Genomic DNA, 27,509 nt, shown 5'->3' with positions numbered 1-27,509 from the left:
TTACGGAGCAGAGTAATGTAGTGTTGTTTTATGAATTGTTTGATTGAATACAGAATAATGAAAGAACCGTGGGAATGAGATAAAACAAGAGATTCAGATACAGTGTTTCTCATTGTTTAAGTTGATGAATTCAGAGAGTCAAGAGGAAGTAAGATCGGCTATTTCTACTCCAAGTCTTTCTGATTCACTGTCTCAACAAATACGTGTATGAATTGTATTTTGATTGTAAGATATCCAGGAATTGAACAAGAAATTATTGAATCTGGAACAAGAGAAAGAACGGTACAAAGTAGATTTAGAAGGTGTGAAACTGTTCTTTGCTGAAGAATTGCAGATTACAGATGATAAATCGGTGAATATTGATTATTGGGACTGAGTTTGTAGATGAGTCTTAGTGAAATGAAAGCTCGATTCCGAGGATATCGAAGAAGAGAAGAAGAGAGAGATGAAGCAAGAATTATGGAACATAATCGAACTGCCTCAGAATTGTTTACAAGTGAGAGTGTAAGAATAGGATGATGTGTAGCTGTAAAACAGAACATGCGATTGTATGAGAAACGGATTTCAGATGTTGTGTCAGGACTTATTGAAGAAGCAAAGTAGGATAAAAGGAATAGTGTAATGAATAGAAGTGAAGGAGGAGTATCAGATAGAGTAGTAAGAAAGGAAAGGAAGTGTGAGAGATAGCTACAACGAATAGAAGAGATGCTTCAAGGATTAACACTACAGAAAGAAGCTCATTTATCTACGAATGCTCTTGTGGAAGACAGAGATGTAAGTGTTTGTTGAGTGAATGACAGATAGAAGGATATGCAGATATCAGAGCTGATGGAGTCAAACAAACGATTAGTGGAGCGTGTTCATGTGTTGGAGGAGATTCAGAAGGCATATCGGAATGACAGTGGAAGTGTTCATGAGGAGGTGTGTGTTTGGAAAGAGATTGAATGTAGGAACAGATCGATTTGTGTACACTACAACAAGAACTACGTCAACGAGATGCAGAGATTGAGCGATTACAGAAACGATTGAGTGTTCTTGATGTGTGTTTGATGAATGAATCTGAGATTTAGTCAGAACTGGGAGAAAGTGAGAGGATTCGGAAACAGCAACACCAACAACTCCTGCTGATCATGGGAAATAGTGAGAAGGAGAAGGAAGGAGTAGATACAGAATCCCTTCAAGTAGGAATCGAAAGAGAATGAGAATTAGCTTCAACTTCGTCGTATTCGTGAGGATCAGAAACAAACAGCAATAGGTTGGTTGATGAGGGAGATGTGATTGTTAGATATGGCCTCTCTGACCAATAAGAATGAAGCTTTGGATCGTCATGTGAAGGATTTGTGGGATTCAAGAGAATGAATGAAGTGTAGAGAGGAACAGTTGGATGTGTTGGAGAAACGATATAACGTATGTCACAAGGAACGAGATGAATTGAATGAGAAACTGATTGAAAGTGAGAAGTTCCATGGAACAGTAATGGGGATTCTGAATGAGATGGTGGATGAGTGGGATGAGAATGATCCATAGGAAACAAGTCACAAAGAGGAGATGAACAGAGTAGTTGATGCGATGAAACGTGAAACAGTAGGAATGAGAGGAAAGATGGACTGTAGGTGGCTACACTGGGTGATAGTCTAAAGGAGTTGAATTATTGCTACAGACAGAAAGAGACCAATGTACGAGATATTGATGGAATGACATAATTAGATGGAAATGTTGGCTTATCAACGAATGGAAGAGTTCCTAATGAATCGAATCCGTCAGTTATCGAATCAGATGAATCGAATGAATGCTTTAGTGTTTGAGAGCCTGAATCCAAACGAGGAGATGCCACTTCAAATCCCTAAGTCTTTGTATCATCGTCTTACACGTGCTGAAGTAGCTGAGATGAAACAAGAGATCCCAGTTGCGAATATGTGGTACATGAGAGAAGTGATTGTCAAATTCATCAGTTTCCCTCGAGGTTCTTCTGAACGCACCTTCCTTTTCCCAGTAATGAAATCCTTGCTATCTCTTGGAGAACGTGAAATGAAAGTATGTGAATGAGAAAGAGAATGATGAGTAGATTCTTCGTGGTGATATGTCTTATCGAGCTCCTAGTCGAATTCCTATGGATACTCCACTAATTCGGAACAATCGATATACAGACTCAGCATCACTCCTCAAAGAGTTTAAGAGTAGTTAGTTTCAGATTGTTTGTTATAAGGAATAATGATTGATTGGGGAACTATTTTGGTTGCCATTTAACCCTGATTCCCGCTCTTCTCGCCTCATGAATCCTTGAGAAATAGAGAATCCTTAAGGCATTGAGTGTTATGAATGACATTATTGGAGACGATATTGTCTGCAGTGTTCGAGGTGCTGTAAGACACATACTTCAATTGGCAGCGGATCCGGATGCCCAGGAGAGTCTCTTTGCTGTAGATGGTAAAGTCCAGTGGTTTACACTTTATTTCTGTAGGACTTGTGGATAATCTCCTTGAGTATCTCAAGTTCAATGATGAGGACGTACGCTTGGCTGCTGCTCGTTCTTTTCGATTTCTCTCGAGCAATCCAAATATTAAACCCAAACTAAAGGCAATGTCGGCTGTAACAACGACAATGGTTCTAGTAGTGAATTTTGTTTATTTGTAGTTGGATATTAGCATGAACGAGGAAGGACCTTTACGACAAGCAGCAGCTGATTATTTAGACAATGTGATAAGATATCGAGGGAAGGCCAAGAATGGAAATATAAATGATGTTATAAGTGAAGTGGATGCAAAGATTGAAGAATACACGACTCCAAAAGCGTATCGCTACGAAGTACGGGAATTGGAGATACCTCATGAATAGATGATGGGTCTAAATGACGATGAATTGCGCAATCGTTTACAGGAGACGATTATTGGTATTACTGGAGTTCTGTCGATTACTTTTGATAAACCACGAAATCTAATAATTGTCTTCATCCGGGAAACAAAGGATGAATCTCGACACCTTGTTGTCAAGAAGGCAATTGCGTAAGAGTGATTGTGGTTGATAAAGGGCAGAAATGTACTAGAAGAGATGTCAAATGCAGAAATTCCAACAGATAATGATGGTGAGACGGATTTTGTGGATGATTTGATGGATATGGATGGTGGCAAAGATGCATTAACAATGTATGGATTTAGCTCGATCGAAAGTCGGTTAGAGGCGAAACGGGCAGAGCAGGAGAAGAAAGAGAAGGAAAAGAAGAAGAAGAATTGGTTGATTAGCCGTGTATCACAAGTATTATCCAGTTGGTGGTATTGTGTTTGTTCAAACAAATTCACACCATAGCATATTAACAGCAATCGCGAAAGACCAGAAACTACTCAAGTAGTGATAGTTCAAACAGGTTTTACACCTTACCCTCACTCTCGCTCCCCTTTGCTGAACTAAACTTATACTGAAGATTCATTCCTACCTTTCATGGACGGTAACATGTTCACTCATAAAAGGCTTACTATCGGGATTCAATGGAGTAGAACTGAGCGGAATGCCACGTCCATAATCATTTCCACCCCCTACAATTAAATCTCTTTCTTCTCATCTACCATAAGGTCCATAAGGCATCATATACCCTTGTTGAGAGTACAGATCCATATCAACAGGATACATCTGATAGGGATATACATGATCCCCTCCTTCATAATAAGTATGAAGAAACTTGCAATTCTTCCTCTGACACTGACCACGTAAGAAATCACGACAAATCTGAGAATTCCTCTATTCATTACAATTCTATTGAATGCTTACAGCAGGACGAATACTATCATTCGTCTCAGCACCTAAATTTCACCTCTCTTATTCAATCCTACTCTCATACACATGCATAAACTTACAACTTTCCCCTCGAGTACACTTCCCATTCCGGAAATCTCGACATGCATATGGAAGTTTCTTTGTTCCTTCTTGTGTTGGATATGACGAGTGAACAGCTGGTTTGGATACAGGCTCTTCGACTTGTTCAACTGGAATCGGTGAATAGGGTTGAGAAGCAGGTCCATTATCCATCATATCCTGCTTCAGTGATTGAGAGCGATTATCTACTAGAAATGAATAAGGTTAACAAACCTAACAAGAAACAAGACCTGAAGCGTGGCGTGAGTGATGACTTGAGACAGATGTTTCTGGCACTGCCCCTAACAGACTAAAAGAAGGAGACATCATGGACATCTCCTGAACCGATGAACAGGAATCCATACGATAATGAGAAGGACGCTCGGAGAAAACCGAAGGTGCTGGAAAAGGAGGTGGAGTGCGCATATACTGGTTTAGTGTCTCAGACTCGGAGAAAAGAGGTGGCTCGCTTAAGAGTTGTGAACCAAAATCGCCACCTTGATTCAAACCAAGCGTCGAAGATCCACGTTCATAACGTCTTAATCCAAGTTCGCTATTCGTTCCAAGAAGCGATAGCGTGGGACGATGACCTCGAAAGGGTTCTGAAACATCGAAACCGTAATTGGAATTCTGACCCTTTGGATTCAAGAGTGTCCTTGTAGACACATAGCCTCGACCTAAGTCCGAATTATCAAGTCCATAGCTATCCTGAAAGGCTATATCATCACCAAATCCATATAGAAAATCGTCATCATTATACTCCTGATCGAAAATCAGAGATCGATGGGGAATGTGGTGAGATGACGCACCTAAAGCAGTATAGTAGTCACTCTCCACTAAATTTGCATTATCACGAACCGAAGAGTAATCTGAACCATTTGTATCTTGATTCAGATGGCCGGCTGACACTTGCTGACCATGGCTATCTACAAGGCTAAAAGAGGAACCAATCTAACTACAATCATGTAATAAACTTCCACTACTATTAGAATTATTCATTATTACCACTCGTTGAGAAATTGTTAGTACAAACCACACTACAGTAGGAAGTCTCCAGTAACCTAGAAAACAATAGGAGCCAACAAAGGTAATTACCCCACGCACACTTTCAATGATGTTAACTGGAAGCTCAAAAACCGCGGTTCTATATTGTTTGTTCTGGAAGCATGCGACAATTGTGTTCACTCCTACTTATTGGAAGTAGCACAGTGAGTTGCAGGAAAAAAACTACTAACAAACAAGGAAAGAGAGAAGGAATGTGCGCATATCAGATAGCAAGGGGGACAACAATAACTCGCCCTTCCATACACGGCATTACCTTCGTTTGGCAAGCCAGACGTGAACTAGACTTTAGAACCTGCGTCCATCAATACCTCTCATCAACGTCAATTCCCTTCTTAAGAGTCTCTTTTTCCTGTTCAGACATTTTCGGAAGAAGGTCAGTAATGCCCTGTGACATCTTGATGTGGCACCCTCCACAGTGACAGTTGCCTCCACAGAATGCTAAAGCCATAAAATAACGAATAAAAACAATTACAATTCAGACTGGCACCATTCTCTTGAGCAACAGCAAGGATCGTCTGTCCTTCCTCAGCTTCCACCTTCACTTCTTCCGTAGTATACTCATCAACAAATGATTTAATAGTAAAGTGAACTAGAAGGAAATCAGTTGTTTCAGTTATTACTGCCAAATCCCCTTGTAGAGATCATTCTTGGGAATACTGGAACAGCCTTTTTAATAACAGTGAACATCTCCCAAGTGATCAACTGGTCTATGAACAAACAAACCACTCCTTATAGATAAGTCATCTTCTTTGGAGGGACTTTTCCAAAACTATATGGTTTGCTAAGAATGGAGAACAGACCTGTTCCCAGACGAATAGGGATTCCCAAAATTACACGATCACTCACTCCGATCACCTTATCATGTCTGCCGTGAAGGGAAGCATCAAACAAATGATCAGCAGTCTTTTCAAATGAAGCCAATGTCAAAACCGATTCTTTCATCTTCTCGATTCCAAAACGTGTAATTCCAAGGACTTGACCCTTGAATCTAGGAATCATAGGATTCAGTTAGGTATTACGTCATACAATCAGCCAATAACATTTGGTGACGAATATCAATGGATAAACCATAACTGCCATATCTATTAATCACATGATGCATCTATCAAGTACGTATTGGACACTTCCTGAATTAGAACAGTACGAGCAGCTTCGATTCCAAGCACCTCCAGAATTTCGAGAACATGATTGGTGATGGTTTTTGTATGATCAACACCGGCTGTGCCCATTACTTGCAAGAGACCTGTTCCATCAATAAGGAGATTGATGTGCTCCTCAGGCTTCTCTACTTTGTTGAGAACAGCTCGATGCACAGACGGGATGCCGTTCACAATGACCGATGGAAGCATCTCTTTGAGTCGCTGCAGCGTGAAGTACTGGTCATCACCACGAGAGATAGTAGCTAAGGATCAACCAGAACGTAGGGTGCTACGATGAGCCGAGGTGGCTACAGGAGATGGAGGTATTATTCGCAAACCCCACTGACCATTCGTAGTGATGTGCTCATCTTTCAACTTCAGTTTCAGTTTGCTGTTGATGATAGATTTGCGAACCGATTCCGCGGTTATCTACAATGAAACTCATACTAAATATCTACTGGAAGATAGAGCTTCTGAATTGCCTCACTATCTAGCTGAATGTCAAGGAAACATAGCTCAGGTGTAAATACTTCTTTGATGTACTCAGCCACCTCACCAAGCAAAGTACGTTCTAATCGACCCTTGCATACACGAGCTGAGATTTCATCCTGACTATTCAAGAGTTCTACTGTAATGATGGGAGTACTAATTGTAGGTGTTGCATTGATGATCTCCTTAATTCGAGGTACTCCTTGCGTGATATCCATAGAAGCAACACCAGCAAAGTGAAAAGTTTTCAATGTCATTTGAGTAGCTGGTTCTCCGAAAGACTGACCACTAATCGCACCTACTGCCTCCCCAGGCTCGATGATAGCCCGTCGATACTTCTCATACACGCAATCAATGAATTGACGTAACTGCGTTTCATATACAGCTGACTCCTATCCATAAGTCATCCGTTCGATCCCTACAGACAACTGACGCAAGCGACGATGATCCATATATGGAGCACGATCAAGCTGGAACTGACGTCCATTGTCATGAGACCCCATATAGTGATAACCATCATCCTGACCCAACAGTACACGTTCCCGAGATGCTCGTCCTGCAACCATCTGAATGAACTCCATCAATTCATGCAGGAACTTTTGACCATGAACAGTATCTCCACACATGGAAAGGAATCGAGGTTCGTTAATATACTCCTCAGCCAACTCCAAAATGGAAGCTGGTGTTAAAGGAGATTCATGTATGCCGTGTGTATCATAACGAAGTTGAATTACAGACCATGTTCTCTCATAATCTACAGGTCCATTGTTACTCTCCATATAACTCTATAGTCAAACTACACTTCAAATACTACAGCATTCAAATTATCATCTCCATAGACTAATTGAACGATTTCATTATCAGCAGTACGAACTATACCTCAAATCCTTCATACATACTCACCTGTACTATCATAACTAATACACAGATCCTCTAAGGCTTTCATAAGTCGTCTCTGCATGTATCCAGTATCAGCAGTCTTCACAGCCGAATCAACAAGACCTTCTCGTCCTCCCATAGTATGAAAGAAGAACTCCATTGGAGTCAGACCAGAGTAGAAGGAATTTGCAACAAATCCCTTAGCACTGGGTTCCTTAGCATTTGGTAAAAAGTGTGGCAATGAACGTTGAATAAAACCATCAGGAATACGATTTCCTGATACGACTTGCTGTCCAACACAATAGATCATTTGGCAAATGTTAATAGCAGAACCTTTACTACCACAAGTTGCCATAATTAATGGATAATTTGTCTTTGGAAGATTCATCATACACATTTTTCCTATCTACAGATAAACTCATTCACAAATTCAAACAGAATCACGAATATCAGACAATAATCCTGAACAAATACTTTCAAGAGTTTGTTCTGCATTACAACCAGGACGTAATGCTAACTTTCCTTCATTGTACTGATGAATTGTTTCATCCACCTTTGAATAGTTCTTTGCAACGATATCATGCATTTCTCCCAATAAACGAGCATCCGGAGTTACATCATCCAAGCCAATAGTAAACCCATAATCCATCAAGAATCGTGATGTTAATTTTGTTAGTCTTCCCATGGTTTTAACAGTGTCTTCTGGGGAGAAATCTCGAACTAAAACACAAATGAGTCCCTTCTTATTGCCTCCAATACAGTTCTTATCAATATTACCACAGAGGAGTTCGCTATTCTGGATAACAACATATCCATCATCAGGACACATCCATGGATTGGTATCATGCTTTGTGAAGGTAAAATTCTTAGCTTTGATTTCCAAAGAGAGAACCACTCCTTCCTTCTTGTTTGGTTTCAATAACATGCTAAACACCTGTTTTCCAGTCCACAGAGGAACTGGTTTCAATAGAGCAGGCGTAGGAATGTCAACAACCTCTTGAGCGTCACTTAGGAATGCAATGAGTCGGCAAAAATCAAAACGAGAGAGGAATACATCACGCTGAGTAAGCACGTAAGAACCTGTAATGAAATCTTGTGTAGCCGTGATCAAAGGCTCACCACTTCGAGGATTGATGATGTTATGTTTGATTCCCATCAGTTCACGGGCTTCGATACGAGCCTCTTCTGTCTGAGGGATATGAATATTCATCTCATCTCCATCAAAATCAGCATTATATGGAGCACAATCACATTCATTAAATCGGAACGTTTTCCATGGGAGAACTTTCACACGATGAGACATGATAGACATTCGATGAAGAGACGGTTGACGGTTGAAGAGAGAAACATCTCCGTCAATCAAATGACGCTCAACAATATCACCTATTCGCAAATTCTGAGCAGCTCGTTCACGATTCCCATATAGTAAGGAGATGGGTCGAGCATTAGCTGATCGAATCATATTGGCTCCTGGATATTTGTGTGCTCCATTTCGTACCATCGCTCGTAATCGTTCAATATTGAAAGCAGTGACTCGTTCAGGATATGTAAGTTTCTTAGCAACCATCACAGGAACGCCAACTTCCTCAACAGAAAGATTGGGATCTGGACTAATGACTGTACGCCCAGAAAACTCAACACGTTTGCCTGAGAGATTCCCTCGGAATCGACCTTGTTTACCTTTCAGTCTCTGGACCAGAGCACGCTTAGGTATAGCAGATTTGACAAGAGTAGACATGCCAGGTAAGTCTCCATTGATCAATTCAGCACAAAGGATCTGGAGATGGTCCCAATTGTCCATCACAATACGCATATTGGCACCATTCCCCACTGAATTCTGTAACTGAGCATTACTACGAACAATATCTTGAAGGATCATAGTAATATCATCTTCATTCGATCCACCTGTACTTTCCATCTGGACGGAAGGACGAATTGTCACAGGAGGTACCATAATATCTGTAAGAATCAGGTTCTCGGGACGACCAGATACTTCATTGATCCAGATAAGAGGCAGATCTTCAGATGGAATCCGTTTGAACAGATCCAGAACTACCTGAGCGGTAAGATCTTCCTACACATCAGAATATGAACAATCCATTACAGCTGCTTTATCCATATACGAACGAATTTCACTGTTATACTTACAGCACGATTCAAAAGACTTCTCAACTTCTTCCTCTTCTTCTTCAGATAGTTTGTGAGGGTCAATAATATGTTCCTATTTGTAACACATCAACAAGATATGTACAAGACGGATCGAAGCTGTACCTGTTACTTTCTTCACCTCACCATTCAGGGCATGACTATTCATAACTCAACAATCCTTCCCCTACCAATAGGGACATTCCACGACTTTCTTACACAGATCGATTACTTGCTTGTTGTATTGACGCTTATGGAGAACATCTGTGTAAGGATTAAGGAACTTGCGAAGGTAATACTCCCGATCATCGCTTCCTAGGAGACAGCGAGAGCACTTCTATAGATTACTGAAACGAAATGCAGTAACTTTGCAAATACAACGGAGAAGGTTAACTACCATATTCAAATATCCAATATGGAACACAGGCATGACGAGATGAATTGTTCCAAAATGTCCAGGACAGGTTGCAATGTTCTTACCGCAAGTTTGGCAAACTTCAGCTTTTGAGGAGATACCAAGACGACGATCCAAAACTCCATTAGCAGTAGGTTCTCTGTTAATTGGATTGAAAATGTCGCTAATCATAAGCTTTCTGAGCAAGTACCTCACGTTGCATTCACTTCCACGACTGAAATACGGTTCATATCGTTTCCTCCGAACACACCATACTGAATCCCACTCACTCTCTTAGGCCTAATGTTCAATTCCCAAAAAAACAAGTGAACCTTGGTGTTTTCTGTTCAGACACTACATCCTTAACCAAATGAGATTTCTTAGGCATTTTGGTAAGTGAACAAACTGGTTATGCCAATTAGCGTTGGCGAAAAGATGGCGCAGATTACGCCATCCAAAGAGACAATTACATCTTTTGTATTCATAAATCAGTTCTATTCATGGAACCAATTGCTGCTAAATGTGACCATCAGGAGAAGAAATACCAGGTGGAGCCATTGCAGTTGTTACCAGGGATTTCACTACATGATTTGTCTATAATTCGTGCTTGTGCTTCAAAGAGACAGATTCCTCCCAGTATGAAGGATCTTCTCTTGATTACGCTTCGTGTATGCTTCTTATGGATATGTGATATGCAGGACCACTTGGAAAATCTCCAAAAGCGAAAAGCATCTATCACGCAGAATTATGCAGTGATGTCGAAATATGAAGATGAAATTGGTTTTCGACGGCAACGCGATGTAAAGGAGATATTGAGGCTGCATTCGATTTCTGAGGCAGTGGGTTTTCTGGAGAGCTGTTATCATAGTTGACTACAGAGGAATATCATGCAGCTCTTGCTGAGGACAGAAAGATCATTCGGATTACAAGGAAGTCCATTACCGTGAGTTTGAAGACGAATTGTGATGGATAGGACGAAGGTACACAAGATAATATCCCAACATTGTTAGTATCTCCTGCCTCCTCAAAACAACATGTTTCAAATAGTAGATGTGAATGATAATATTAAAGGTAGAACGTAATAAAGTGCTTGAGATACCTTTCAGTGAAGAGCCTGCTCTTCCTTCATTGGATATTGTATCTATGAAACGAAGGAAGAGGGCTCGATCTCAAACAATCACATCAGGTGGTACTTGTGATTAGTTGTAATGATTAGATTTGTTCTATCCTTCCTATTATGAGCTCTCTCCTACAGATTTCTCAGTATTAACAGAATACTGGAATGATGTGGAGTGTTGCTCTTCTCCCTTAGATCCCGAAATGGTTCGTCTCTTTCTCGGTCTTGGTTTGTATTCCTATTTGTTGATTATATAGCTGATTTTCCGTCTCTCGAGTCTGAAAGGACAGATACTCCTCACAATAATTCCAGTGCTATTGATAGTCTGATGAGTTGCTTGATTCCTGAGAATGAAGCTGAGGGTATGGACCGTGATGTGTGAGTAATGAATAGTGAATAAGAGTCTTCAAGAGATTCAAGAGTACTACACAAAGAACAGTGATCGGATTAAGAAAAGGCTGAATAGTGAAGGGGTCTATGAGGAGGATCCTTGGATATTTCGAACCTTGTCAAGATATAAGGATCACTTGAATGTGTATGTACAAGATGAATTGGAGTCGTTGGGTTTATGGAATGAGGAACAAACGCAAGATAGTGATATCTATTCCAATGCGATTGATGAGAACGTAAATGCTCGAAGTTTGATGAATTCTAGATACAAGAATTGCTTCAACTCCGAGCTGAATTACGAACATTATTTACCAAGTATAAAAGTCGATTATTAGAAGAAGTGGAGAAAACAAATCGTTCTCATGTTTGTTATTAAACAGAGTAAACTGTCTGTTGAATAGGGAGTTGTGTTCCCATGAAGTTTCCTTTGTTCTTGAAGAACAACCAGATAGCTAACAATGCACTCACAATCTCAACAATCGGATAAGCGTACACAGCACCCCAATAACTCTTCATCATCATACTCATTACAAGTTGGAGGATAAGAGGAATAAAACATGTTTTCATTGCCAGTAACATACCAGCGAGACCACCCTTACCAATTGCCTGTAACATGGGGAAAACTACCATGACAATGGGTTGAAGGAATACACCACTTACAACAATTCTTGTTGCAGGGACAAAGAACTCGATGAATACAGGATCGTTAGAGAACAAGGTCGCAATCCAATTGGTGAAGATAAGAATGAATGCTTCAATAAAGATGGTAATACCGGCCATCCAATAAAATGTCAACTTGGCACACGCCATAAAACGTTTATGGGACTTGGCTCCAGCTGAGAAAGCAAGCATAGGCATAATACCCTGAGCTAGAGCAATCAATGGCATAAAGCTAATGAAGAAGATTTTACTTAAGGCACCCCAAGCACCTAACACAGAGGTTGTGGCTGGGTCTTCAGGATTTGGTGAATAGTGAAGGACCAGTTTGTTGCTAATCAGAGTAACAAAAGCCCCGGCAAAGCCAGAAACAAAACCAGACATTCCTGTTACCATAATCTTCCCATCATATTGACAATCTGGTTTCATATCCTTTCCAGTGAAATGTATTACTGCCTTCTTGCTGCGCATAAACAACATACCAATGATACCACTAATCAGATTGGCAAGGACTGTCGACAACGACGCTCCAGACACTCCAAGGCCAAGAACCTTGATATACATAGGATCTCCAATAATGTTCAGGATAGCGGAAGTTAATGATACGAGACAAGAAAAGAGAGATGATCCTTGACCTCGTATGAGATCGGCTGATGCCATTGACATGGCATAACAAATGCTTCCATAAAATAGAACATTAATATAATCTTCACCAGGTTTCAGAGTTCCCGTATTCTCATCTGCACCGAGGAGTCGTAGAAATGGATTTGATATCAAGGGCATAATGATTGCCATTAAGATGGCGATGATAATCTCGAGAGTATAAGTGTTTCCAATCGTTTTCGCTCCCTTCTCCTTATTCTTCTCTCCAATACTCTGCCCATAGAGAGTAGATCCACCATTACTGACCATCATCACGAGACTGTGAATAATTCCTTGTTCGAGAGGCATAGCAAGAGTTACAGCAGCAAGTGCATTTCTTCGATCATCTTCATTGTCACCAGCCATATTGCTGATAAAGATAGTATCACATACTGCATATAAGGCAGAGACCACTTTTGCAATAATCGAAGGATATGTTAGTTTCCAGATTACTTTACCAACAGACTCGTTAGCCATGAAATCAGCTTTTGAGTATTCGTTGGCCTCCTTATCTTCGAGTTTTGGAGAGATACTCTTTTTGGATAGATCATCATTTTCAATAACCACAACTTCGCTCTCAATTCCTGAATTTGGTTCAGTTGTCGCTATATCTGTTTTGTTTTCAGTCATAGTTCTGGAGTAGAGTCTTAGAATTCTGCCACACCAGTCGAGGTTCTCTGTTTCCCTTAGCAATTCTAATAGAATTCTCTACCGAATTCTTGGAACTTCGTTTATCACCATATCTCTATAACGATAGTTATTCTTTCTCAAAATCGATATATTGACTTCTTAGATGTATTAAAAGCCAGTTGTGAGAAACATCAGATCATTATCAATGTGACATAACAATGCTGTGGAAAGACTTCCTTAAAGTGCCTACAACTTGGCCATATTTTTTAACGATTAATGATTAATAAATAATGGATGTTGATCCCAAAATGGATTGATTGCTTCGTCTTTGAGAATGATAGTGCGGATAACAATTTGCGGATTCTTGGCTCTGGCTGCAACAATCAGCTTAATTACTCGATTTGGTTGTTTTAAATTGAGGAGATTTGAAGATTCAATAATGACGGGTTGAAGGTTCGATTGGCAGTTTTGGTAGTGATTTCGTCATCGTGATAATGAAACTCCCGTAAATGACGTCTTGGAGTATTCTTCTCTCATTCTTTTTTCTATTCTTCTTATGGTGTACGAACCCTGTAGTAACGACAAGGATAGTCTGTTTCAGCAGCGCTTTTACGGAAAGATTCAATACATGAGGAACGATCATGGATACATTCGCTCCAAGCTGAAAATTCACGGCGTTCGAGATATTACTTTTAACTATTTGGATATGCCACGTGATGTACAGAAATCCTTGGAAATTGGAGATCCTGTTTCATTTCGTGTAAACTTCTTTTCATCTGGGAAGTTTTGCGCTATTGATGTTCAAAAGGAATCTTCACTCCCAGACATCCGTTCGGATTCTCCCCTCTCGATTTCATCAACGGATACTATTGTTGATGCTGGATACAACCGAGTTTCTGAGAAGAAGGATCATGCTTGCTGGTCAATTAGTCGAAGTGAGATGGACCGTTTTAGGAAACCAGATAATGATTTCGTGATTCCTTCGCTTGACTGGAGTATGGATCAACCCAGAGTGGAAAAGGATCCATTTTCAGTTGCTGTTGATACTTTTATGGAGAAGGTTATTTCACGACAATATAATGCAAGTTACACGACTTGTTGGCTTCAGTTCTAGTTCCCATGATAAGGTCCTACCATGGTGGTTTGTAGTAATTGTAAACTCTTATGTTTGTGAAAAAATAGGAACACAATACTTTCACATACATATCTTTACTTCTGCGACAGAGACCTACCCTTTTCGCTTGTGGATATTCTTTCTTCCACGTCTTTTTAAGAGTATCAAACAGTTCTTGCATGTTGGATATCCTTCTTCCTTTATATCGTGCGATATATGCTTTTCGGTAAGATGATCTAGGGAATTACAGTTTTGATTCTCATTTACTCTGGGTGGACCATGTCAACAGCAAAACTCTGTGAAATAAGATATAGCTTTGCTCCTCGCAAACGAAGATGCTCAAAATACTGGATCTTGTTGAATCCATAATTAATAAAACGTTCATCATACACTGGTGTTGTTGGAGTTAGTTTTACGATAAAGTAAGGTTCCTGTTCGAAATTATCCAGACAGGCAAACTTCACAACAGCTGATGACTTAGGAATCTTCAGCCATTCCATTGTAACATATCTCTAGAATGAAAATGAATATCAGTACCATACATGAGTCACAATCTTATTCTTTCCTAAGAAGCACTTGCCTTGGTATACACAATCAGCAATATCTTCTTTGCTATGAGGATAATACTGCAATGATCTAGGATGAAGATTGGTTCGTGTTCTTACTTCTTGATACACTTCTCAAACCCAGTACAAACGTGAAGAATCTTATTCTTTTGCAAGAATATACTTGGGATGAGGAATAATGCCAATTCATCATTCATCAAGGATTTGGGAATACGATGGATTTCCTCATACATATCATCTACAATCAACTTAATCGATAACATATACCATTTATCCACATATCCATATCTAGCATCAGAAAATGACTTGTGGTGACAGTCCGAATTCCAATATTCCGTAGCAGGTTAACAGGAAAATCTTTGGCATATATATTGGATTTCGAATATCCGTAAAATAGGAGTGTCATTTGGTCAGGAACCTTCATTTCCAAATACTCTGTGATTGTTGAGTTCATAAGATGTAATGGCGTGTACATTACAATGCAGTATGGTCTACAATTCAGATCTCACTCCAATATCTACCCTTTCCATCGTTTTAAGAGATATGGGATGAAAAATAAACGAGATGGACTACATCAGACAAGAATAAGAATGATACGTTGAGATTGAGACAATAGTGACTTCTGTGACATTACCCTGATAGAACTGAACTACAGATAAAGAGAACAGAAGAGAATTACTGTTATTAAATTGAGAATACTCCACTTCTCGAGTACCGGTGAAGCGACGGATTGTAACTCCCATAAATCGCTTATCTGACTGTTTCCAAGGGCTTGGAACAGTGATAAAGGGGGATTCTTGTTGTTGGAAAGAGAGTGTTCCATATTTCCTTGATTGTGACAAGTGATCTGTGTTGGTTGACAGAGGAAGGGAAACCTCAGGATGAGGACTTGGTGAGGGAGTTGAATAGGTTGTACGAGATGTAGGGTGAGCTGGATAAGAAGTTGGATGAGGTGTAGAGACAGTTGGATTAGATGTGGTCGAAACTGTTGGTAGAACGGTTGGACTTTGGGTCACCGGAGTCAGCAGATGCGATGTCATGGGACTTGTTGGATGGAGTACCACCGGAGACTGTGTTGTGGGCGAGACCGTTGCCTCGATAATCTGAAGGACCTCAATAGAAGGAAGCTTCTGGAGACTGTTCCCCTCCAAACTCTCTTCAAACTCCTTCCTCATTCGTTCCTGCTTACTTTCAACTGGGAGCGTTGGAAGAACCGTCGCCACTGTTGACAGTTCCGTAACATGTGAGTTCTGTCGATTCTCAAACTGATCAGAATTCGGTTGTAACCACGACATCATCGACTCCACAGACTTGAAATTGTTTCCTTTCTCTTGAAGAGCCCAATTATTGATAACAGAATTCAGTGACATAATCCCATTACGAATTTGTACCCGAATCACATTGTCTTCGGCCATAGATTGGTCGGATGATTCGAATAACTACAAAAGCAAATCACAACAACAAAGTACATAAAATGAAGTGTACTCATGTAGATTCGAGTACATTCTAAATTGGAGTTTTCTGACTGTTACTCTATACATAAGCAGCTAGATCTGCCAACGACAGGAGGAAACACGACAGAAGCAATGCAATCGTCGTGAACAGTCGCATCTATAATAGCAATATGACTGAGAATGAATAATGAGGACTGCGCCACGTGGCGAAACTGACGAAAACAACAGAATGATTCTATTTTATGAGCAACACACAGAACAAGGAAGATATTTCTCCCGATAATACTCAACAGAGACGGTCCTATCGTGGATGTGTACTGGGAGGTAAAACAAGAAATGGATGGTTACAATAAGCAACAGGATCTGTTGGAATCCAGTTAGTCATAGAGTTACTTCAATCGAAAAGGTGGATCGTCAACACGATAACGAGACACAGCCTTGTATTGCCAAAAGAATCTTACGAGAACCAAGTTGAGGATGAACGTCATGGACTCCTTCAGCAACATGTTTGGACAAATCGAGGGCGTTATCTTTCAGATTGTCGATTTTGCTAAGATTGAAGAGCATGAGGATTATTTTCATGATACTGATATTGTTTTTTCACTGATTGGCCCAAATAAGACTCTAGTCAGTAATGCAAAAACGTATGAAGAGCTTGTATGTGATTTTGTGGAATGATGAATCTAGAGACCAATCTTCTATGAGATACGCCAAGTCACAAAGAAAACGCTCAAAACTGCTCAACATGCTGGAGTTCCGTTTTTATCTCTGCTTTCGTGCAAGGGAGCTAACCAATACAGTGTCAACTTGTGTGCATACTCACTTTTTGTCAAATAGATGGTTACAAAACAAAGGAGACATTGAAGAAATCGCAAAGAAGACAGAGTTTCCGCATGTTTCCATCTTTCGTCCTGGAATCACCTTGAATCTTCCTGACACTATTTCGATACATCTATTGGATTCACTCTCAGTTGGAACTCTAGTACATATTATGAGACTTGAAGCAGGTAATGATCCTGATAGAGAGTGAGTAACAGAAATGCGTATTGATAAAATGAGAGAGGAGCAGGAAAGAGTCCACATTTACGAACAAGATGAATTGAAATCCCTTTTTTCCTTCATTGTTTGTTCATGAACGGTGCTCGATTACGAGGTGAATTGAAAAAACTGCGAGAAAACAAAGTTAATGGAATACGGTTGATTGCAAATGAAGATAATCTGTTCGATTGGACATGTATACTTGATGGACCCGATGGAACCCCGTATCAAGGAGGGACATATGTAGTAAAACTACGCATACCTCCAGATTATCCGTTCCATCCACCGAAAGCATTCTTCGAAACCAAGATCTTTCATCCGAATATTGACTATACAAATGGGTCTGTATGTCTTAACATTCTCAAAAGTGAGTGGTCGCCTCGCTGGGGTCTCGAAGTGTGTTTGACTGAAATGATTCACGAATAGAGTGTTGCAGTGTCCATTCAAGCGATGCTATCGATGCCTAATGATGAAAGTCCACTTAATTGTGATGCAGGTATATCTGATGCTGTTGTAACAGAGTAGCGAATCTTCTACGGAGTGGTGATAATGAAGCATATAATAGTATGGCAGCGCTGATTAACCGATTGTATGCTATGAATTCTTCGTGATTGATGGCTTTTGTATCATTTCTTCTTTTTATGTTGATGTTTGTTATTAACATACAAGTGGCATTTCTTGAGTTGTTTGACCTATTTTATGATAATCAAGAAAATAACTGAACAATTCAGATAGACATAAAGAATCATTATTACATGTCCTATCAGAAACGTGTGGAAGTAGAATACTCCAAACTATCGGCAGTAAGGTTCTTAAATCGATTTCATGGGTAGAACCCAAAGGCCGAATTGGGTATCTATTATGCATTTCCTGATCACCGAAGCTTTTATGGTTTCATTCGTGGTCCCTCGGACTCTCCTTTTGAAGGAGGGTACTTTAAACTGTTTATTCATCTCAAAAATGACTATCCCTTTTCTCCTCCAGTGATCAAATTTATGACTCCAGTATATCATCCGAACATTAGTAGTCAAGTATTAGAAGAGAAAATATTTGATTCTATAGACAGGTGTGATTTGTCTGGATATATTAAAAGATAAATGGACAGCTGCGATTAATCTTACAACAGCTCTTCTCTCAATCCAAGCTCTTTTAACGTCTGCTGAACCAGATGATCCTCAAGTAATGTATTTATGAATCAGTGAAGAATAGGACTATCCTGTTGCAACTGTATATCAAGAGAGACCAAAAGAGTATGAAGAAACTGCTCGAAAATGGACGCAGATGTATGCAAAGGCAGATAAGAAGACCAAGGACGAGGAATTGATTGAATCCCTCTCCAAGGAATTTGATACAAATAAGGTGGCAGAAAAGGCTGCAATGAATATATGGAACGAAAAGAGGTTGCGGGAAGAATTGAAACATTAAACAAACAACACTACCCTTTGTTCTAAAGAAACGACTAGTCTAGCTTGGAAAACACTCGGAGATCGTCTTTTGGTACACTGAATCTACCATGAAGAGAATCACTAACCCCTACTTTTTGTACAAATAGAGGACTACTGTAAGGAAGATAACAACTACGATAACCACTGGAAGAGCAATCGCAGTCATAGCAACCGGGACATACTCTTCGGTTTGCTCTTGGGAATTCTTCTCACAAAGCAGTGGAGAGCATAAAGACCGATACATATATTCTACCAATGAAGACATACGAGCATACTTACTATACAGGTCCAAATCGAAGTCTGACTCATCTGTAGGAAAACAACTCATTAAAGTTTTCTAAGATAATAGAACCAACTTTAAATCGACTTGGCAAAGAATTAGACTCCGTTGAACTTGTGGATTGCGACAATCGATATGTTTCATTGTTACACCATCAAACACATTCTTGTACTTATCTAAACATACAGTAGACTAAAACTAATTTGGATTCACATAACCTACTTCATCAGTAAACTGAGGATGCTTTCGTTCATTATGGAGAAGTAGATAATATTCATGTACGAATACTTTCCCACACTTTCCACATCGATAATATCCAGAGTCCAACTTCTCTTTATAGAGATTCTAAAACTGAATGCTAGTACAATTGTCTACTTCGAGGTAATACCTCGAGCGATCGATTTTCAATGGACATGTAGAAGGAAGCGAATACTCGTAATACTCAATGACGGGGGAAATATACTAAGCTATAAGATCCTAAATGACCCATATTCTCACTTTTTCAATTAACTTTTGCACTTCAAGAGAGCCCTCCCGAGAACATACATTCACTGCAAACGATAACTATGCATAAATCCAACGAGATCAGCAGAACCGAAAGAAGGAAGAGAAAGTAGCATATCCACGTTAAGGATTGTTTCACTTTCATCACTCAAATAGCAATACTTTCGAGTAAATTGATGACTCAATTCTCTATATTCGCAAATTACTACAAACGAGTCTCGCACAAGTAAATAAATGATACACTTGAATAGTGTTCTAACAAACATATCCACAAAAACTACCAGGAGAAATGGACTGGGAGATATTTAACACAAAAGAACTGATTCGTAAAAAGAACCTTGACACGAAGAGAGAAATGGATTTGTGCATCGGGGCCCTCATAGTCGCTAGATACTCCTTCCGAATCTGGATAAAAGACAAATGGAATCTCCTGATGCCGATAACAGTCGCCACATGCGATTTCGGTTGTATCACGAACTACATCTAGTTATTAGAAATAGAAAACAAGAACAACGAAGTTCATGTTGGAGATTTCTGATTCCTACATATCACACACTAAATATATACTCACTCAGCATCTCTGTCTGAACAACTCCCACAGAAATACTTTGAATCTCCATATTGCACTGTTCAATCATCAATGTACCAGAAATTCCATCTCGAATATGAATCCATGAGGAAGCTACTTTGCAGGTAATATGAATCTCAGGCACAAAATCGACTCTCGACTATGTCAAAGACAAATACCTAAACTACTGAACACAATAAACCGTCAAAATCGTTGATATCATTCTTGCTAATATACAATTCAGCAGAATCGCTGGAACCGTCCTTCTATGCATCATTCACACTCCTCATTCTCACAGCCTCTTTAGTTTGTACCAATTGTTCAGTTCGGATATAAGGAAATACAGACTTGGTCTTAGCAATCAAACGATAGTTCACATGGATCCCATAACCCGAATAACTATCCGGAAGCAGAATCTACACATCAGATAAATATTTGAGGACTACATTCAATCGCTTCTCAAGGTCTGAACGACTGAATTCAAAGGAGTTCGTTCCTTCAAGTCGAAATTCCATTGATTTCTTTTCTTCACAAAGTGTAATCCTTCTTCGTGAAAATAATCCTCCACTACAGATAAAGACTTAGAAGGAACATAACTGAGAATCCAATACTATTATAACTTGTAGAATGACCACTCCCTGAATAACTGTTTTCGAAGATACACATCCTGTTTTACGAATCACAACACTTCCACTGATTCTATCCTGATGTGAATGAAGGACATTATTTACTACCTGACAAATGTCATTATCCAACAAAATAGTTAGATGCATCCAATGCTGGGATTGATTACGAAACACAGTTACAGAATTGAGAATTATGGAATGGAAGAATTCGACTCGATTATTGGTATTCATTTTTGTTAGAAACTACCTTGTACTTATAAGAGTAGTTATCTAATGGATCTAGGATGGTGTATATACTAAGGAGTCATAGAAGGATTTAAATACTGTAAGAAGATTCGATAGTTGGAAATGATGAATCCTCACATGCATCCATGATGCGACTGGTGTTGTATAGCTGTTATTTTTTCAGTTCAACCATAGCGCATTTGTTTGCTTACTATACAAACATCGCTCACTGAGAACGAACACACAATCATATATCCATAAATAAGTCATCCATTAAATCTTCTGTTGCTACTCGAGGAGAATGAGCTACTGGTTCGGCTTCTACCAGATCTACACCCATCATATCATTAATCTCTTTAGGGGGAGGACTCTCCGGCAGTGGTTTTGTCGCCCATGAACCTGGCCACAATGAACTGCTAGTAAGTCGTGCCATCAGGCTTTTAGGCTCTTCTTTCTGTTCGCTCACAACAGGTTCCTCTTCGTCCGAATCGGCATCACTACTTAACAGATCCAGGACCTGACTCAACACTTTTCGGATCTTTGGTTTCTCAGCCTCTTTCAGTGGTTCCGAATTAGAACGATGCAATGCTTCGCGTTTGTCATCTGCTATCCACAGTGCCAAGAAATCATCACATTCTCCAGAATCCTCCGTGAAGTCAGCAACCGAAGGAACAGATGGTAGTGGAATCTGATCTAATCCATCAACTTGTATTCGCACCAAATACTATATTTCTTTTGGAATTGAGAATATCGTTCACTGACCTTTAATACGAGGTCATTTACAAGGAGAAGTCGGTTAATCAACTTCTCATTGGTTCCTAAAATGACTTCTCGGTTTATCAGCTCTTGTAACTCAGGTTGACTCATTGTACACATTAAACATACATTCTAGATCAAAACGAAACAACAATGGTACTCGTGCCTCTGGTTGAAGGAACAGATCATCTCCATACTCATTTAGTTTCATGATTAATCGTTTGACATTTCGATACAAGATTTTTGGATCAAACCCAACACGACTATTCATTAGGGTACTGCCCACTCCACTGCTTTCTCTCCGAACGCGGATTTGTTCTGGAGACTTTTGAAGACCAGAATAAAGAGGAAGTGTAGAAATGTCTTCTTCTTCCTCCTCCTGAATTGGTACTGTATCCGAAAAGGTTAATCCACTCTTCTCCATATCCTCGATACCATCAAGAATCACTTTCACCTTCTCCGGATGAGGACTTGATGAAAACATCTGCTTCCATTGAGCAATAACACAACAAAACTCTTGTGCCAGTCTGGCTCCTTCATCTGTAGTATCTTTGGACTTCATCTACCGATAAACACTTATGTCAAGAAATGACGGTTATCATATCTTTGATACACTTCATAAAATAGGGTGTACATGTTGAGCAGAAATCTTCACTGCAATTTTTAAATAGAAAATCTGTAATACTAGTGTAAAACATTAACAACAAAGATTACTTCATAACATTCCTAGCATCGTTATTATCCTCCGTTGTTAATGCTTTGGACATTACAATCCACACTTCCTCAAACGATTTCGGATCGATTGTATTCTCCGCATAGTGAAGTATCTAATTTTATCAATAATCCACCGTATAATTACAGCAGGATAATCAGGAACCGAATACTCGTCCGTATAGACTCCATTCTGAACTGCAGTTCCTAGTGCAGTTAGAGGTTCCCTGATATATGAGCTGAGTCGTTTGGCGAATCCACTTAGTGATGAAAGCATCTCTTGGGAAACACTTTGAGAAACGTATAGTGATTCTGGGTTATTATAACTATCAATATAAACGCCTGTTCAGCCTAGTGTATCAGACCAAGGACTTGAAACTGTGTGCGACATGGATTCTTTTTGTTATCTCATATCCAATTCTTTGTTTTATATTTCATTCTCTTCATATTGATCAGATTCTAGTGAGATTATATGACTAGTAGGTACTATTCAGTTAGGGTATCTGAAGAATGGGTTGATATGTATAATCCCCGCGATTCAATTAAGTGTTCATACACTATTGAGTGGTGAATTAAATACTGTCTGATTCTCATATGCCTAATTTTGACTTTTTAAACATATGGACTGTTATCTATAGTGTTTGGATTTCAGTGTCTGCTTTTGTAAGGCATCAAGATTAAGATTATCAACAAAAGTGAAATCACTGCCTATATGAAACAACCAAAAGGATACTTCATTCTATTTCTTCTGATATAGGTTAGGATGGAGTTGACAACCAATATAATTAATACCATGAGTCATCACTAGTATCTCTACTTGTCTCAAACATGTATACAATAGATTGGAGACAATATCGAATGAGATATCAGAAGCTTGATAACGAGCTGACTGCAGAGGAGATGTCCTTAAGTATTGAGTATAGAAAAGATACTTGTTATTGAACAAACACTCATATACAAACAAGAAGATCTATATCACAAGCAACATCTAATCATATTCGCGGGAATTGTGAATTCTTGCAAGCTCTATGTACTAGAAATCTCTATTCACAGAAACGCGCCAACTATGTTTATTCACATAGAATCCATATTTGATCAGAAAATAAGCGACAATACTTGATAATTGTTGAGATAAATCATATATAAGAATTCCCGCGAATGACGCTATAATAAGGTCCTTGTTTTAGCCTATTTCTTCGAACTGACAATGTCTGCTCCCTTACCTAAGGTCTTTGTTCAGGATCTCCCACCTAAAGGTGGATATCCGATGGCTACGTACTAGTTCTTGCGTATTTGTGATTTTGCTAGTCTTAAGAGAAATCTCCCCATCCGTGTCTCAGGAGCCACAATGTGGCTTGTTGGCACTGTTACTATTGGGCTAGGACTCTGGAGAATGATGTATGGCATTCGCAAGCTGAAGTAATTGATTCCTCCTTTTTCTGATTGTATTAGTGAGATGGACCAGGAACGATTCAATACACGTCTCGCCATTGCTCCTTATCTTCAAGCAGAAGAAGATATTCGGTAGATTGTATTTCGTTTCAATTCCTTTCTAGTTATTGCAAGGTTGAGGAGAAGAACCTGAAGAATGAGGCGGAGGTGATGAAGGACATCCCTGGATGGGAAGTTGGAAAGAGTGTTTACAACAGTCGCAAGTGGGTGCCTCGTCCACAGTATTAACGAAAGTGAATCCTTTTTTTATCATTTGTTCTTTGTTTGTGTACAACAGATGAAGTGTTCTGACTTCTTCAGATCTACCTGATTCGATTACAACAAACAGAAATACATGCTGTCATCTTCTTCACGGATCTTCTGGACTCTCATCTCATGTAGACGATTCTCATACTCAATCTTTTCTTCTGTATCGAGTTTCTTCCACATTTCTTTCAGAAGGTTTGTAGCTTCTTCTTTACTGATACCTGACCATTATCCTAACTATCCACCCCAACCTTGATGTTGCTTCAAAAGTTGTTTGCGTGATTCTTTGGCATACAGAGCAAACGCACTTTGAGGAATTAATCTCCTGCTATTGTGACCGACACTCACCTTTTCAGCCTTCTCCGCATACTCCTTCTTATCGTTATCATCCAGCTCTCTCCATTGCTTCGCAATATCCTTCATCAAATCCCTAGAAGTGGTATCTATTCATCATTCTCCAGTAGTAACTCCACCTTCTGTCTTCAATTCTGCATATTTCTCTTTCAAATAGACACAATACCCTGAAATATGACGTTCTTTCACAACCTTCTTCTCTTTCTTCTCTGGTTCATCCGTATGTTCACTAGTTTTCTTCTCTGGTTCATCCACACATTCACTAGCTTTCTTCTGCTTATCCTCCTCGCTCAGCTTTTGACATTCAAATAACACACCACGATCCACATTCTGCCAAGCCTTTGCCAGCAATCCCATGACCTCCTTAGGATTCGCTTCTAGTGATAACTTTGCCATTCCACAAACAACCAGGATTCTGCTTCACAATATCAGCACGATGTAAACGGCAGAAGAAGTTATATGGAGAAAGAGCTCTCTTAGGCTTGGGAGCAGTTGATTCGGGCTCATTATCGAGATACTTCTGACGCTCCTTCTTATTCAACTTTTTCCATAAGGCTTTGATTTCCTTGTTTAGAAGACGACCCCTCAACTCTAGTTCTCATAAGCCTTATATTCCAATACCTGGTAGTTCAGTAGTTTTCTCTATGATGAACTCCTCAGGAATGTGGGCCCTTTGCGTGCGCTTCTGTTTCATATCAGAATGGGTAATAGAATCAGGATGCTGCTCACGCCACTCCTTCATCTGCTTAGCATACTGCTCACGGTTCTCCTGAGCAAGAGACACATACTTGGCTTTCTCCTTGTCACTCAATGCCTGCCACATTTCACCTAGTTTGGTAACGACTTCTTTGGCCTTATACTCTAATCTTCATTTTCTATCTGCAGTTGTACCTGGGAATTGTGACATCACGCTAGAACGCTTTTCTCTGCAGAAGAGCATATATGAGGAAAGTGGTTTCTTGGGTTTCACATCATCATCTTCCGTCACGTCCTCGTTCTCGTTCGTTACTTTACTTTCAGTTTCTGGCTTCTTATCAACCTTCTTTTCGGTCTTCTTATCAACCTTCTTTTTTCCTTTCTCAGCATCCTTCTCAGCGCCCTTCTCGACGCCCTTTGTAGTATTCTTCGCTGTACTCTTCACAGTTTCCTTTTCAGTCTCATTACTTGCCTTCTTGGCCTCTGCAGCACCTCTCACTTTGGCTACTGCACTTATCTCTTCCTAGAATAAACTGTATATCACATTCGTACAGAAATAATCTCCTTTAAAACCGACTTCTGGAGAACTAACGATTTCTTGGGTAGTCCCAGTTTCTTTTCAATATATTTTCGGAGAGACTTCATTGAAACGTTCCTGACGATCACTGACAATCCACAATCGTACTTGAGATCACTAGAATTGGTAACGTACTCTCTAGCGTACTCCCTCACCTCTTTCATATCAATTTCTGGCATTATTCTAGATATCGTTAGACTATTACCTCCATTGTTGGCGCTTTGACCGTTAATGCACCAGAGTGTATCTCATGTCAAGAGCAACCAGATTTCAATCAAAGAAATCCATACATATATTATTTGTATTTAAATTTGAACAATCTGAAGATATCTAGCAAATGCAAGAAATAAACCCATTTCAAGGGGTATTCTCCCTATAAGATTCTACCTATTCAGATCTTTTCCCTCATCATAATCTCCATTATTTCAAAATATACTTCTTTCGATTCCTACATTCGATTTATCATAATACATGTATTAATAAGAAAAGAAAAGATAATTCCCACACCGGGAATCGAACCCGGATCGGCAGGGTGAGAGCCTGCTATCCTAACCAATTAGACTATATGGGATCTGATATGATTTCATAATCTAGTATTAAAAAGACTGGCATTCCCCCTTCTCTCAGATTCTTAATAATGAACAATTCTCATGGAAGAACTCTCCCAACAAATCGGTATCCGATGAACCAAAGCAGTAATACAGCAAATGGAGTCACCTATTCGTATGCATCTTCTGTTCGGCTTCAACAACAAAGTATGAATCCCATAAGAGGGGTCCATCCTCAGAATGGAATGTATTCCAATATTGGCACAAATGCGGATGGTTCTATGAATGGAATGTCCTATGGAAGCGATTATTATCAGAGGAATATTCCTACTTCTAATGCAGCTGGAAATTCGTTTCTTCAGCAACCGCAACTCAATACACAGTTCCAGGCCAAGAAACAGGCCTCTACGCAGCAATTTCAACCAATAACTAGTTCAGGTATTATGGTATCTGGAATAAGACCTTCTCTCTCTCAAATGAGTCCCTATATGCAGCGTCCTACCACTCCAAAGCCAGTCTATGATATTTATCATACAGCTCCAAATACTGTACAATATTCTTCTCAACTTCGGCAGGTGCAATCATCTTCTGTTCCTAGACAGGAACAGAAGTTTTCTCCTCTTCCGGATTCTATTTCTCCTGTAGAGTCGAAGAGACACCACAGTGAAAGGGAATTTAGTAAATTGTACACTACACCTGATTTTCTCGTGAAAGAGGTATTGTCGTTTACTGATAAACCTAAAGTAGGGTAGTATTGTTGATTCTGATCTTAAGGAACGTGAGGTACTTGTTTCCTCTTTCCGTTCTCTCTGTGAGATTGCTGTGAATTAAATGTCATATGTTCCTGAAGAGCCTTAAGTCTTTGTTTGTATATTGCCATTTGTTTGTGAAGTGATCAAACAAACATACTAAAGTCCTTACAGAGGAATGTTTCCATGCTTCTTCCAAGGATTGGT

At 39.6% G+C, this 27,509-nt stretch overlaps 17 protein-coding genes across 17 annotated transcripts in view; 9 read left to right on the top strand and 8 right to left on the bottom strand.

The window, feature by feature from the left end:
* JH06_5076 (splicing factor 3B subunit 3-like protein) overlaps positions 1 to 47 on the top strand; it is a gene marked incomplete at both ends in the record, with an annotated part of 3,803 nt that extends 3,756 nt beyond the window's left edge. Inside the window, one exon of the mRNA XM_014672215.1 lies at positions 1 to 47. This exon is cut by the window's left edge and continues 100 nt beyond it. Coding sequence (XP_014527701.1) covers positions 1 to 47 — 47 coding nt within the window.
* Positions 48 to 124: 77 nt separating this feature from the next.
* JH06_5077 (hypothetical protein) lies at positions 125 to 1,527 on the top strand (the record flags this gene model as incomplete). The annotated part of the gene is made up of 12 exons (XM_014672216.1): positions 125 to 203; positions 231 to 352; positions 385 to 496; positions 527 to 599; positions 630 to 654; positions 688 to 774; positions 805 to 921; positions 951 to 1,031; positions 1,071 to 1,181; positions 1,210 to 1,255; positions 1,286 to 1,340; positions 1,371 to 1,527. The coding sequence occupies 12 exons, from the start codon at positions 125 to 127 to the stop codon at positions 1,525 to 1,527; spliced, it is 1,065 nt and encodes a 354-aa protein (XP_014527702.1).
* Positions 1,528 to 1,713: 186 nt separating this feature from the next.
* JH06_5078 (grip and coiled-coil domain-containing protein) lies at positions 1,714 to 2,185 on the top strand (the record flags this gene model as incomplete). The annotated part of the gene is made up of 2 exons (XM_014672217.1): positions 1,714 to 2,034; positions 2,066 to 2,185. The coding sequence occupies 2 exons, from the start codon at positions 1,714 to 1,716 to the stop codon at positions 2,183 to 2,185; spliced, it is 441 nt and encodes a 146-aa protein (XP_014527703.1).
* A 130-nt stretch (positions 2,186 to 2,315) lies between these two features.
* Positions 2,316 to 3,006, top strand: JH06_2511 (hypothetical protein; the record flags this gene model as incomplete). Its single annotated transcript, XM_014672214.1, is given in 4 exon segments — positions 2,316 to 2,420; positions 2,434 to 2,610; positions 2,635 to 2,805; positions 2,836 to 3,006. The coding sequence occupies 4 exon segments, from the start codon at positions 2,316 to 2,318 to the stop codon at positions 3,004 to 3,006; spliced, it is 624 nt and encodes a 207-aa protein (XP_014527700.1).
* Positions 3,007 to 3,048: 42 nt separating this feature from the next.
* Positions 3,049 to 3,346, top strand: JH06_2510 (hypothetical protein; the record flags this gene model as incomplete). The annotated part of the gene is given in 3 exon segments (XM_014672213.1): positions 3,049 to 3,143; positions 3,168 to 3,243; positions 3,254 to 3,346. The coding sequence occupies 3 exon segments, from the start codon at positions 3,049 to 3,051 to the stop codon at positions 3,344 to 3,346; spliced, it is 264 nt and encodes an 87-aa protein (XP_014527699.1).
* Positions 3,347 to 3,364: 18 nt separating this feature from the next.
* On the bottom strand, positions 3,365 to 4,845 carry JH06_2509 (muscleblind-like protein 2; the record flags this gene model as incomplete). Its single annotated transcript, XM_014672212.1, has 7 exons — positions 3,365 to 3,401; positions 3,431 to 3,530; positions 3,561 to 3,732; positions 3,763 to 3,794; positions 3,825 to 4,055; positions 4,086 to 4,772; positions 4,806 to 4,845. 7 exons carry the CDS (start codon positions 4,843 to 4,845, stop codon positions 3,365 to 3,367), a joined length of 1,299 nt encoding a protein of 432 aa, XP_014527698.1.
* A 268-nt stretch (positions 4,846 to 5,113) lies between these two features.
* JH06_2508 (DNA-directed RNA polymerase III subunit) lies at positions 5,114 to 10,345 on the bottom strand (the record flags this gene model as incomplete). The annotated part of the gene is made up of 19 exons (XM_014672211.1): positions 5,114 to 5,189; positions 5,220 to 5,349; positions 5,384 to 5,500; positions 5,532 to 5,613; positions 5,671 to 5,899; positions 5,931 to 5,993; positions 6,025 to 6,313; positions 6,344 to 6,479; positions 6,509 to 6,931; positions 6,962 to 7,324; positions 7,354 to 7,412; positions 7,443 to 7,824; positions 7,855 to 9,492; positions 9,523 to 9,639; positions 9,670 to 9,724; positions 9,755 to 9,900; positions 9,931 to 10,141; positions 10,174 to 10,257; positions 10,290 to 10,345. 19 exons carry the CDS (start codon positions 10,343 to 10,345, stop codon positions 5,114 to 5,116), a joined length of 4,656 nt encoding a protein of 1,551 aa, XP_014527697.1.
* Positions 10,346 to 11,836: 1,491 nt separating this feature from the next.
* Positions 11,837 to 13,393, bottom strand: JH06_2507 (multidrug transporter; the record flags this gene model as incomplete). Its single annotated transcript, XM_014672210.1, is given in 3 exon segments — positions 11,837 to 12,673; positions 12,684 to 12,800; positions 12,818 to 13,393. 3 exon segments carry the CDS (start codon positions 13,391 to 13,393, stop codon positions 11,837 to 11,839), a joined length of 1,530 nt encoding a protein of 509 aa, XP_014527696.1.
* A 556-nt stretch (positions 13,394 to 13,949) lies between these two features.
* JH06_2506 (hypothetical protein) lies at positions 13,950 to 14,507 on the top strand (the record flags this gene model as incomplete). The annotated part of the gene is made up of 1 exon (XM_014672209.1): positions 13,950 to 14,507. The coding sequence occupies one exon, from the start codon at positions 13,950 to 13,952 to the stop codon at positions 14,505 to 14,507; it is 558 nt and encodes a 185-aa protein (XP_014527695.1).
* Positions 14,508 to 14,770: 263 nt separating this feature from the next.
* JH06_2505 (hypothetical protein) lies at positions 14,771 to 15,336 on the bottom strand (the record flags this gene model as incomplete). The annotated part of the gene is given in 3 exon segments (XM_014672208.1): positions 14,771 to 15,019; positions 15,050 to 15,167; positions 15,185 to 15,336. 3 exon segments carry the CDS (start codon positions 15,334 to 15,336, stop codon positions 14,771 to 14,773), a joined length of 519 nt encoding a protein of 172 aa, XP_014527694.1.
* A 1,668-nt stretch (positions 15,337 to 17,004) lies between these two features.
* Positions 17,005 to 17,364, top strand: JH06_2504 (hypothetical protein; the record flags this gene model as incomplete). The annotated part of the gene is made up of 2 exons (XM_014672207.1): positions 17,005 to 17,184; positions 17,215 to 17,364. The coding sequence occupies 2 exons, from the start codon at positions 17,005 to 17,007 to the stop codon at positions 17,362 to 17,364; spliced, it is 330 nt and encodes a 109-aa protein (XP_014527693.1).
* A 294-nt stretch (positions 17,365 to 17,658) lies between these two features.
* On the top strand, positions 17,659 to 18,990 carry JH06_2503 (ubiquitin-conjugating enzyme; the record flags this gene model as incomplete). The annotated part of the gene is made up of 6 exons (XM_014672206.1): positions 17,659 to 17,963; positions 17,992 to 18,061; positions 18,333 to 18,368; positions 18,399 to 18,596; positions 18,628 to 18,744; positions 18,775 to 18,990. 6 exons carry the CDS (start codon positions 17,659 to 17,661, stop codon positions 18,988 to 18,990), a joined length of 942 nt encoding a protein of 313 aa, XP_014527692.1.
* A 108-nt stretch (positions 18,991 to 19,098) lies between these two features.
* On the bottom strand, positions 19,099 to 20,060 carry JH06_2502 (hypothetical protein; the record flags this gene model as incomplete). The annotated part of the gene is given in 8 exon segments (XM_014672205.1): positions 19,099 to 19,259; positions 19,278 to 19,347; positions 19,363 to 19,482; positions 19,513 to 19,635; positions 19,666 to 19,752; positions 19,789 to 19,854; positions 19,872 to 19,983; positions 20,008 to 20,060. 8 exon segments carry the CDS (start codon positions 20,058 to 20,060, stop codon positions 19,099 to 19,101), a joined length of 792 nt encoding a protein of 263 aa, XP_014527691.1.
* Positions 20,061 to 20,284: 224 nt separating this feature from the next.
* On the bottom strand, positions 20,285 to 20,877 carry JH06_2501 (hypothetical protein; the record flags this gene model as incomplete). Its single annotated transcript, XM_014672204.1, is given in 5 exon segments — positions 20,285 to 20,335; positions 20,349 to 20,522; positions 20,551 to 20,628; positions 20,659 to 20,778; positions 20,809 to 20,877. The coding sequence occupies 5 exon segments, from the start codon at positions 20,875 to 20,877 to the stop codon at positions 20,285 to 20,287; spliced, it is 492 nt and encodes a 163-aa protein (XP_014527690.1).
* A 583-nt stretch (positions 20,878 to 21,460) lies between these two features.
* JH06_2500 (hypothetical protein) lies at positions 21,461 to 22,957 on the bottom strand (the record flags this gene model as incomplete). The annotated part of the gene is made up of 6 exons (XM_014672203.1): positions 21,461 to 21,906; positions 21,939 to 22,101; positions 22,130 to 22,531; positions 22,563 to 22,653; positions 22,684 to 22,796; positions 22,829 to 22,957. The coding sequence occupies 6 exons, from the start codon at positions 22,955 to 22,957 to the stop codon at positions 21,461 to 21,463; spliced, it is 1,344 nt and encodes a 447-aa protein (XP_014527689.1).
* Positions 22,958 to 23,887: 930 nt separating this feature from the next.
* JH06_2499 (NADH dehydrogenase) lies at positions 23,888 to 24,360 on the top strand (the record flags this gene model as incomplete). The annotated part of the gene is made up of 4 exons (XM_014672202.1): positions 23,888 to 23,955; positions 23,989 to 24,099; positions 24,133 to 24,204; positions 24,237 to 24,360. The coding sequence occupies 4 exons, from the start codon at positions 23,888 to 23,890 to the stop codon at positions 24,358 to 24,360; spliced, it is 375 nt and encodes a 124-aa protein (XP_014527688.1).
* Positions 24,361 to 24,447: 87 nt separating this feature from the next.
* JH06_2498 (high mobility group b protein 6-like protein) lies at positions 24,448 to 26,184 on the bottom strand (the record flags this gene model as incomplete). Its single annotated transcript, XM_014672201.1, has 7 exons — positions 24,448 to 24,599; positions 24,630 to 24,821; positions 24,852 to 25,109; positions 25,141 to 25,323; positions 25,354 to 25,593; positions 25,624 to 25,951; positions 25,981 to 26,184. The coding sequence occupies 7 exons, from the start codon at positions 26,182 to 26,184 to the stop codon at positions 24,448 to 24,450; spliced, it is 1,557 nt and encodes a 518-aa protein (XP_014527687.1).
* Between the last annotated feature and the right edge of the window lie 1,325 nt (positions 26,185 to 27,509).

The sequence above is a fragment of the Blastocystis sp. subtype 4 genome, assembly GCF_000743755.1.
Source record: "Blastocystis sp. subtype 4 strain WR1 chromosome Unknown seqid_0107, whole genome shotgun sequence".
Lineage (NCBI taxonomy): Eukaryota > Bigyra > Opalinata > Blastocystidae > Blastocystis > Blastocystis sp. subtype 4.
The sequence above is the reverse complement of the archived record's forward strand: the minus strand, read 5'-3'. Positions and strand labels throughout refer to the sequence as shown.